The sequence below is a fragment of the Triturus cristatus genome, chromosome 6 (genome assembly GCF_964204655.1).
Source record: "Triturus cristatus chromosome 6, aTriCri1.1, whole genome shotgun sequence".
Lineage (NCBI taxonomy): Eukaryota > Metazoa > Chordata > Amphibia > Caudata > Salamandridae > Triturus > Triturus cristatus.
In genome coordinates, this window is record NC_140589.1 from 773,278,561 (window position 1) to 773,290,002 (window position 11,442).

General features: G+C 41.9%; 1 protein-coding gene across 1 annotated transcript in view; it reads left to right on the forward strand.

The window, feature by feature from the left end:
* Window positions 1-10,791, forward strand: part of LOC146817851 (amine sulfotransferase-like) — a 500,929-nt gene extending 490,138 nt beyond the window's left edge. The window contains exon 8 of the mRNA XM_085611330.1: window positions 10,081-10,791. Coding sequence (XP_085467456.1) covers window positions 10,081-10,205 — 125 coding nt within the window. The 3' untranslated portion in view covers window positions 10,206-10,791. The remainder of the gene's footprint in view (window positions 1-10,080) is intronic.
* Window positions 10,792-11,442: the final 651 nt, after the last annotated feature.

The window sequence follows — 11,442 nt, forward strand, 5'->3', positions numbered from 1 at the left end:
TGCAGAACATTAATGTATCAAAGATCACAGCAGCCATGTCATACAAGAAGGCAGAATCCTTGTAGTTTACAGTGTTTCACTTTGTGAATTAGGCTTTTACCTCCAAACGGAAGAATTTACAAATTCTAAGCTCACATTTAACCAGTGCCTACCTGTTAAAAACCTTTCTAACCTTCAAAATATTAACCCAAACATTTAACTAAGATTTGCAGATGGCAGGAAGATGCACTACTTAAGTTATGCAGAAACTTCATCTAGATTTTTTTTGGTATGGGTTGAATTTGGCCATCCTGTTTTTTGGATTTGGCCTTCATCCACCTTTTTTGGTGTAGGTTTTGATGGCACAGATGTCACAGAGACCTAATGGTAACTATATACAGGGATTGGTCTTTGGCTATTCTCCTTTCAACCATTGGATTTCTTCAATCAGCCTTTTTTAGACATTGGCTAGAGACTTTGTCAAGCATGTTTTGACTCAGCCCAGCAGAGTATTCATCTATCATGTAATGCTATTGGTTGTTTGTGTGTATCCTCCCACCTCTTGAGGAACATTGAGACCCCTTGGACCCACTTCATGAGTGCTCCAGCTGTCCTGAAATTGCCTTCCCAAGTTGCCTGCTCCTGACCACGAGGACATCTTGATGCATGCTGCCTGGCTGACATATTCAATTGGCAGAGGATCTGGGTGCTAAAATCACCGACGACACCCAGCTTCTGTTCACTTGCAGTAAAAACGAGGATTCTGTCGATGCTGCCCAAAAATGCCTGACTTCAGATTTTCACTGGTTGTCCTCGGCACAACTCAAGTGCAACAAAGGAAAATCTGAAATTCTTCTCTTTGGGAAGTTTCCCCCCAATTTTAGAGAATCACTCTGGTCGCCGGGCTCAGCCCCACCAGTGTCGACTGGCCTCCCCGTAACAAATATGGGGATATTGTTTGAGGAGAACCTCACCTTTTCTACGCAGATTAAGAAGCTGGTCGGTATGTGTTTCGGGCTTTTAAAAACTCTCAGAAAATGTCTTCCTCTCCTGCCTAGAACTGCAAGGGAAATGGTCACCCGGGCCCTTATTCTATCTTGGATAGATTATGCGAATGAGCTGTATGCTGGCATTCCAGGCTATCTAATAAATAGGTTGCAGGTAGTCCAGAATGCGGCTGCCAGGCTCCTTCTTGATATTCCTGCTAGAAATAGTGTGAGACATCATCTGAGAGCACTCCATTGGTTGCCTGCAGCGGAGAGGGTGAAATTCAAATCCCTTGTTATAGCCCATCATGCGCTTCACGCTTTAGGTCCAAGCTATCTCCAAAACCACTTTTCCTTTTACATTCTTTCAAGACCACTCCGTTCTTTGCACCTACTTCTGGCCACGGTTCCCCGGTTCCGGCTACAAAGGATGGGTGGCAGCTCACTAAGCTTGGAGGCAGTTCTGGCATGGAATGCACTTCTGCTTGCTCTTTGCAGTATTCAGGACCTTGCTCTGTTAAAAAGTTTTTTTAAAACCTTCCTGTTTAACTAAGCTGACCATGTACCTCCTCTCAAGGCTCGCGCCAGAACACTCTTGTAGTATCAGAGCATGGTACAAGTGGAAATAACATAACATAACATTTGCTCTGCACGTGGGCCGATGGACCCCTATAACGATGATCCAGCAGTGCTCCGGTGATCCTGAGGCCCTTGCAACCTGTTCCCTCAAACTAACCTTAAAGTCCCTTTGTTCAGTGTATTTTGAAGTGGCTCGCCCCCCTGTAGTGCACCAGCTACCAACAACCTCAGCACCCTGCTCTTGCCTGAATCCGGGGCCTTTTAAAAATACGCTAGTTAAACATTTGACCTGGCCTGGCTAACTATTGAGATCTGAAAGATGAACCTTGAAAGTCGACTATAATTGTATATGTATTTTTGTCTTTTCCCCCATTTATTCCAATGGTGCGTAATTGTGCACAAATGTGATTGATTTTGCGAACGCTACTAATTCATTACTTAAAAAGTACTTATTCTATGATGAAGTTATTGGTCTGAAATATTACATAAAAATCTATAATATTTTTGGAAATTGGTTTCGGATTTATTCTTGAGTGTGTGTCTCATTTATTCCCTCTATGAGTACAACCAATTCTTAGCACTACCCTCTGATAAGCCTAACTGCTCACCCACACTAGCACACATAGAGCGTTACTATTATCTTCTCTTGCCTCTGTAAACCAATCAGGGGCTCAATGGACTCGCTGCACAGTGTACTTCATTTTACTACACTATATAGAGAGACAGTTTCCTACAGTGCAGTCACTGTATTAAATCTTTTCTCGAGGAACGTCCACAATCGGTCATTTTAGAGTCTTTTACATCTCAGACAAATAAGCTGGAATGTGGGGTTCCCGCAAGAATCCTCATTGTCTCCACATTTATTCCACTTATATATTAGGCATCTCATTGTGAAAGAGTTAGATAAAGGCTGTGCCGTCTATAACTATGCTGATGAATCAACTATTTTTCCATTTGGATGGTACTCCAAAAACGTATGCTCATTTTCAAGATACAAATAGGTACATTGCTCGGTGGGTGGAGTTCAACCAACTAAAATGAAAGTTCATGATCAATGAAAATCTTTCCATACAGACTAAAGTGAACTCTCCAGTGTCAAAGTGAATGATTTTGACTTTGCTGCCGCTTGCCTCAATAGTAAGTTCAGCCTTTAGTTTGGCATTCTTTTCTCTTGTGTCCCCCCTCTCCCCCCGGCCCCCCTTTGCCCCAGCCTCCCGGCTCCTCACTCTTCCCCCTGTGCCTGCCCGCCTCCCAGCCTTCTTTCACTTCCGTCTTCTTCATTTGGAACGCGTTACCGACCCAGACATTATCGCGTCACGCTGCCCCACACGCTCCCTTGATCTGTTCTTCCATTGGCAGTAATTTGATCAACCCCCCGTTCCTTCCTCCCCGCGACCCACACACACTCTCGTTTTCTCCTCCCCATGCTCGGTGAATGTTTCCTTTTCATACGCCGTCACAACCCCTCACGGCTCCTCAACCATTATCTTCCTCCTCTTTACACCCGACCTCGCCCTGTAATCTTGACATTCATGCCTTCTACTAGTCCCATCTTCACTGCCACCGTGGGTCACCATTTAATTAACCCCTGAACCCGCAAGCATGAGATCCATCGCTTCCTGCAAGTCACTACCTTGCTTTAGAACCATCACGAGCAACCATAGACATAAGTGTCTTCTTTCCTTTTGACTTGACCTCTCATCTATCTTTCCTATGGTCCACACCATCTTGAGATACGTTTCCTCTCGTCCTCAGCACTGCATTAAATTGTATGTAACCAGTCCTGATGATGGCCTAGATTTCCACAGGCCGAAACGCTGTCGACTCCAACAGCGTAACTTCTGGTTTTCCCATGTTACGGACATCCTATTTACTGTCTTTTGGAATTTGTTTATCATTGACTGCTTGGATGTCTTGAATATATAATACTTGTCTTACCACTTTGTTCCTCGTTGCACCCCAAACCACCGCTGTATATACCACTTCACGTGTCACTTGCGCCGTCACTATTTTCACGAGCACTTGTGCACATTATCCTATCGGTTATATTTCCGTTATTGTAATGCAGTGCTTTCTGTCCATGTGATTGTACATATGCAGTTTAATATGTCCAACATGTTTTAAGTGACTTCAAATACAGTAAATCCTGCATATATATGTCTCCCTGTGTTTCTCCCTACGCTGATTTTATCCATAGCAACTCAATTTTGCTTACTGTATTTGTTCCCTAAATGAAACCCACATTGAGTTAGTGAGAAAAAAGCCATGTTTTCAGAGGAAGAGGAAGGTAAGGAGCAACCAGCCACTACATCATCACCTTATTTATTATTATTATTTAAGAGTTTTATATAGCGCTAGCCAGACCCGAAGGTATCTGAGCGCCTTATAGCATTATCAATCATAAGATACATTAATATTGTGTAATATCTTTGCAACAAGCACAGAGTCACTTGTGAGGTATGTTAGCACCGTTGAATGTGCAATGTCTCAAGACGTTTTAAGTGGTGTCGTGATGGAAGGCATCATGTCTCTTGACAGGATTTGGTCAGGGATGTGAGGTATGATACTGTTGTAAGCACCGAGTCGCTTGTTAGAGATGTTAACACAGTTGTGTGTACAGCGTCTCAGGTCGCTCCGCATGATCACGTCATAGAATGCACCCTGTCTCCTGCCGGGGTTTGATTCCGGATGTGGGGTATCAATGAGGTAGTCCTGGGTAGAGTGAGTTAGAGGTCTTAATGTCAAAGTAACAGTGTGCTGATGTAGGCAGGCTTCGGTGTTAGGTTGTAGCTAACCCTTCGGGAGAGATCTGTTGAGGAGGAGGTCTTTGAGCTGCGTTTTGAATTTTAAGTAGGAGGGATTAGTCCTGATGTGTACTGGGATGGAGTTTCAGATTTTGGGCACACTACCTGCGAAGGATTGAGATGATTTTTTTTGTTTGCGAGTTTTAGGAGGGATAACGAGTAGAGTGTTGGTGCTCCTTAGGTTTCTTGTCTGACCTGCCTTCTGGAGTTTGGAGGCCAGGTAGGCGGGTTTCCCTGTATGCGGCACTTTGTGCGTGAGGCATGCGGTTCTGAGGTTGGCGCTCATTTCGACTGGGAGCCATTTTAGTTCTCCGAGTGCCGGTGAGGTGTATTCATATTTCTTTACCCCTGTGACCATTCTGGCTGCTGCGTTCAAGGTTGGTCTGAGGGGAGCTAGGTGTGATTTAGTTGCTCCTGTGAGGGTTGCACTTCCGTAGTCCAGTCTTGACGGCACCAGGGATTGAGTGGCTTGTTTGAGGACGTTCTGCGGGATGAAGGGTTTTATTTTGTTGAGTAGTTTGATGTTGAGGAAGGCGCTCTTTGCTGTTTTCTTGATGTGTTTGCTCATGTCTAATTTAGGGTCCAGAGTGATTCCCAGTGATTTTACTGAATCGGCTAGGGTGGGGTTATAGTTGAGAGCATCAATGGCATTAAGCCATTCTGTGAAATGGGAGTTCTTCTCCTTGTTGGAGATGAGGAGGATTTTCGTCTTGTCTTGGTTTAGTTTCAGGTGATAGTGTGATAACCAGTGTTGGACTCGCCTAAGTGTGTCATTCAGTCTCCGAATGTCTTCAATGGAGGAGGTTTCCAGATAGATCAGGGTATCGTCTGCATAGAGGTGGAAGGGAATGTTGGTTTTATTGAGAATGGTGGTAAGGGGTTCCATATAGATGTTGAAGAGTTGTGGCGAGAGTACTGATCCTTGGGGGACACCTCTGCCAACGGTCCGCTGAGCAGTTTTTGATTTTTATTCTTTGGGTGCGGTTCTGTAGAAAGGAGGTGAACCACTGTAAGACCACCTCTTCCGCTCCAACCCTTTCTTGAAGTGCCTTAATGAGTAGTTTGTGGTTGACTGTGTCGAAGGCTGCCGACAGGTCTAGGAGTATAAGAAGGCAGCACTGGCCTGTGTTGAGAGATATGTGCATTTCGTCAATAACATTTAGGATTGCTGTCTCTGTGCTGCAGCCTTTTCTGAAACCCGATTGATGAGGGTCAAGAAGGTTGATGTTGTCCAGGTGTTGAGTGAGTTGGAGGAGAACACATCTTTCCCGGATATTTGCTAGGAGAGCGAGGTTGGAGACGGGTCTGAAGTTGTTCAGATCGTTTGATTCGGAACCTGGTTTTATGAGTAGAGGCGTGACTTGGCTGATTTTGAGGCAGTCAGGCATGACTCCAGTGCTTAGGGAGCTGTTTATAATCTTGGTCCAGAGCGGGGCTAGGGAGAGTTTTAGCTTTTTAGCCAGTTGGGTAGGTTTGGGATCCAGGGCGTGTGCTGAGGGTTTAGAGCTGGAGATCATTTTGATGACCTCTGCTTCCAAGATGGGATTGAAGGATTTCCATAGGTTTAGGGGGTGCTTGGGTGAGGTATCTTCTGACCCAGTGGGAGGTTTATTGTCGGGGAAACTGCACTGTGTGTCCAGGGAGACTTCTATCTTGGTGATTTTGTCATCGAAGAAGTTTGGCAAAGTTATCGCAACAACTGGTGACGATGGAGGCTTGGAAGTTTGTTGCCTAATGAGATCACCTCTGCCTTCAAGACGCAGACCACCAGTTCCAAAACTTTCAGAGTATCCTGAAGAGTCTGAGGAACCTACAACACCCAAGGAAATACCAAAACCTGCATTAAGGGAAAGGCAAATGAGCAGGACAATTTTACTGCAGAGTTGCAGTGCTTTGACTCAAAGTTCTTCTGGTCGTATTAAACTGAATGATGAGTCAGAAACCTCAGATTTGCTTGGAGGTTGAGAGGCCTCCATGTTGTCAATGCAGCACCTACAAAATAATAATATAAAAATTGTTAGGAAACAGTTTGCTGACAGTACCAAAAACATTAATTCCTTCAAAGATAATTTAGATAAACTCACCAATACAGTTGGTGATGAGCATAGAAAAGGTTTTGACAAATGTATTACCTTAACAGAGGCAGTTTCACACCTATGTCTGTCATGCAACAAGAAAGTGTCTCACGTAGGTGCAGACGTCACCAATCTATTTCAGGTAATGATGGGATTACTAGCTCAGTTAACCATCTTGCACGTGCTACTTTGACTTTATCAAGGTGCATGGTTAACCTGCAAATAGAGATTAGGGAAAGTCATGGGGATGTGACCCGTGACCTTGTGCAGTAAACCAGTGCCTTACAAAGCACCCGAACAACACAAATAGCTGCTGCTGGTGAGTTAGGTGGTGGGGAATGTGAAGAGGCTTCAAGACTCATTAGCCTCTCTGTTTCTGAAGGCATATGTGTGAGGCACACTTCTAGTCAAACTGCAGGGAGTGTTGTCTCTGGAACTGATAATATTGCAACCACAAAAAGGAAAGTTTTTAGAGTGGGAGAAGAAAGCATTAAATATTTTCCTATTTGTAAATTATTATAAGACTGAATAAAGGTTAAATTTATGTTCTGCAAAACCTAAAGTGTTTTCTTATATTTTATACAAATTATTCTTTAAAGATTTAACTTAAAAATAATGAGTAGTGAAGTTTGCACATCATAATCTTTATCAGGCAGACCTTGAAGCATCTTGTGGTTGATAGGTTAGTGGGTTTAGATCTTCTGTATGGGAATCCAAGTCTGTATCAAGGGGGGGAGGGGGAGCAGGCCCTTTCTAGTAGCTATATTATGCAAAATTGCATAGGTTGCACTTATTTTTACAGAATGTCTCAGGTCTTAAATGCAGTCCCCCAACCACTGTCTGGAGAGAGCAAAATCTTCCTTTAAGAGGTCCGAATGTTCGCTCTACTAGAATGCGTGTTTGTTTTTGAGCAGTGTTCTATTGTCGCTCACTTTGAGGGCTTGGGTTCAGACATGAAGTTAAAATCCAAGGCCCTAAAGCATAAGCACTGTCACCTGTTATAATTACTATTTCTTATAGTACACCCAGTGTTGATATGTGTCTGTGATAATACAGGATGCATCACTCACAAATCGTATGTTTAAAGAGAGAGTAATAGTAAGATTACAATATGAATACTCATATGCAGATGATGGGCATATTGCAACTTGTGTTCTATCCACACTGCCAATCACATGTGGGAAATGGGCAATGGATTTGTAATTTTGTCTGCTGTTAGTCCTACTGTCTGTTAGGAATATATACTAATATTATTGTTTCCTAATATTACATCTAAAAATATCTAAAACATTTTGACAAAGCTCTTTGTGAAATACCACCAGCCACTGCAATTACTCTTTGGTAACTGCCAGAAGCTAACAGGTAAAGCCAATAGAGTACTTGCACATGAGTAGGTATGGCATTACTTCTATCAGTATTTCTTTCAAGAAAGTGTTTGCACTCAGCAGGTAAGTCTAAAATAATTTTACTAAGTTTATACCTATCGAATATGTCCTCTTGTGCTTGTTCAAAAATGGTAATCCTGAACTTAAAAATCCTTTCCTGTTCTGCAAATTCACCATCTGGCCTTCACGTTCAAAACCATTTCATGAGAGAAAAATTGAGACTTAATGACTCTCATGAACAAGAAAATCCGAATTTAGCGGTTGAAAACCAGTTTGCAATGGGTCACTGCATCACTAAATCTTCCTACATCTGCCACTATGTTCCAACAAATAGTATCCCATTGAGTGCTTTGAAAAATAAACTGAATATCTGAGACTTTAGAGAATCCAAATTTGGACTCGCATGGAGGGAAGAAGGGTCCTTGATCTGGTGCAGTGCACAAAGATTGGTCTTCACAACTGTAAGAAAAATTGATTTCTACTCGATAATTCTTTTCACACTTTTAAACCCCAACAGTACTGAGAACCTCATGGAGCAGTGTCCTGGCATGGAACCGTGTCTCTGTGGTGAAATTTAATTTGTTAACATTCAAAGGGGAATTTATTTAAGCATGGAAATAGAAATTAATCAGCACTATTGGTTATTCTATTAATCGCAAATAAACTTGGCATCATTCCGTTTACTGAACATCATGTACCCGAATAAGACATGCATTGGAACGCACCACTACAAAATGAAATAGTTTAATCTGAGTGGAAACATACAAGCCTACAAGTGGGTAGTAAGTAATCATTAATATTACGGGGGTGTCATACTACATTTTGACACACACCTCATTACACTTTGCGACAGCCCTGTTCATTGTTGAATTGATGTAAGACTTAAGAGACCACGAGGAGGAAATATGATCTGGAAATGTCAACTGTCCACAACTGCTGCAATACTTTCCCCCTAGAATGAATGAAGGCCGTTTGCTTGCTGCAATATGACAACTGTTAGGTGACTAAACATCAAATGGGTGAACCTCTATGCTCAGGAATTGTAGCAGCTGCTTGACAGTAACATTTTGCCACAATCTATTTGCAAGATGTGTCATAAATCAGCAAGTTTTTAGTGAATTTACAAAATCCCATAACATCAGGAGACTGTGTTTGGTCGTGTTTTGCACATTTATTTCTTATAAGATGTGGAAGTACATATCTTTTGTTTATTGTATTACAACATTTTCGCTGCATAAACTATTGTGAGATTCCGAGTCTATTGAACGGACTAGATCATAATAGGTGAAAACTTTAATCTAATTCTCTGGACTGAAGAATTTATTTTTTCATTAAACTGATTTGCTTTTTGGGAGAATAAGGGCCCTATTAGAGTTTAGCAGAATGGGATCACAGCTGTAAATCAGTGGCAATGCCGCCCGACTGAACTCATGACTCTCGTCAACAATTTAGATTGATGCCTGCAAACCACTTGCTTGCTTCTTTGGTGTGAACCTCTGAATTGCAGCCAGGGTACCAAGGAGTTGTGAAAGGAAGTGGAACACAGGTAAGTTGCCAATAAGTTTATTGCATCTGATGTCCTCCAACTCCAGGCAGCAACTGCTGACTCCCCCGCATTCCACGTTCCAGGCAGGAACCCACACAAGCTCCCACCCACACCAAAATTCCAGATCCCAACAGTTTGCCAGGTGACAGTGACAATCACCCCAACATATTTAAAGCAGGGTGACTTTCACACATTTTCCCTGTGAAATGAAGAATGGCCCAAAACTGCAGGCGCAAAACTCCTGGCTGTCTAGGCTATTTCTCTGCTTAGAAAAAGCAAAACTCACTCTTTAGGAGTTTATTTTCTCTAAACAAAAATGTTTGGGAACTTTAAGCATAGCTCTAGCTCAGAAAACCTTCAGTGCTGTGAAGGAAGCCTCAGGAGGAATAGCAGCTCCCATCACAGCACAGATTAGATAGAACTGTCTAAAGAAAGTGGACTGTCCTACACCAAGGCAGTGGATGCCATGCTTTCCACCCCTCCTAGCAGGCTGTCTGCCGTGATCTAAAGTGTCCCTAAATCTGACCCAGATTTTTAATATACTCCTTACTACTGTCTCAACATGGGGACTATCCCAATTTATCATATCGAAAACATATGTAATTTAATTATATACAATGATAACACATAAATTGAAGTGTGAGACAATTAGGATCCTGAGGTGAAGTTGTGAAAATGAGACACTACATCTCCATGTGATTGTCTCTGTTTTATATTTTTTTACAGGTACCATTGGTGACTGGAAAAACCATGTGACTGTTGCGCAGAGTGAAAGATTTGACAAGATATATCAAGAGAAGATGAAGGATCTACCAATAAAGTTTATTTGGGATATTAATGAAGACAAATAGTCCGAATATCTCAGTTCATCTTTTCATTCAATAATTTCTTCTTTATTATACTCTAAAGTATTTAAACACATATACTGCCTGTATTTCTAAAGGTGTGTTTAATCCCATGCCTGTGTAGATGTTCAATTCGAAATAAATGTATACCTAGACTAACACTATATCTGATACTTGCATAATGTTTGCATACTCATCAATATCTTAGGTGCGTCTGTGAAGGAAATGAAATGTACAAAGGCGCTGTGAAAATATATCAAAGTAGAGTTCTCAAATTGTTGATTGAATAATGTCTATTCATATATGTAATGTCGTTTTCAGAAGAAAATTAAACCTAACCATTTAAATTATGATCAATGTCTCTGAGAACATAAAACAACAATTATATGTTATGTTGGCGCATAAGTTTACTTACCTTGGCAATTGCCTCAGTTACATTTCTATCTTATAGAATATTCCCATGTTTATGTTACATAAAACGAAAGAGAGACACGACTAAAGGTGCCTTTCAGAGCTATCCTGCAGTTGCTACTGCAACATTTTATTTTACTGTGTGATCTAAGTTCTCCAAATAAATTGATGATGAAGCATGTCACCTTGTGTGAGTGAGGGTTTGTGTCCTTTTTAGAATGTCAAACAGCTAAGATTCTATACTGGAAACAAGTTAAATGTTTTTCACCCGTAGTAGAAAAAGAGTTTCTTGTGTGTTGTGCTATTGCCCACTGCCCTCTAATAAGTCTTACACTTCTGTACCCATAATCTGATCTCCTCACCTCACACTACAATGTCCTCTCTTATCAAGCCTCTCTATTTCCTTTTTTCGACCACCTCAGTCTCTTGGAAAGCCATAACGATCATCGCCAAAATATTGCTCTAAAAAGGTGGCATTCGACAGGTGGATGCATATGCAGATTTCATCTGGCCCGTGAAATTTCTTATGTTTTCTGCCCGTCTGTTTAAAATCCCCCTACCCAGCTTGCCTCCACTTGGCTCATACCCTCAAAAGAGACTCCTATAAAGGCTATCCCTGGTAACCTCCCTGAAATAAAAATAGTTGCCAAACCTATGACTCATTAAATAATTGACCATGGCGTCAACAATTCCCTCCTTCTCGTACCAGAAAACAAGAACTCGTTCAATGTCTGTCTGTATGTCATCTTTGCTGATATTGCCAATTACATGTCAGCCAGCTGCCTTGCCCTCTGTGTCCTAACATCCACATCTCCAGTGGCACTGCTATCAA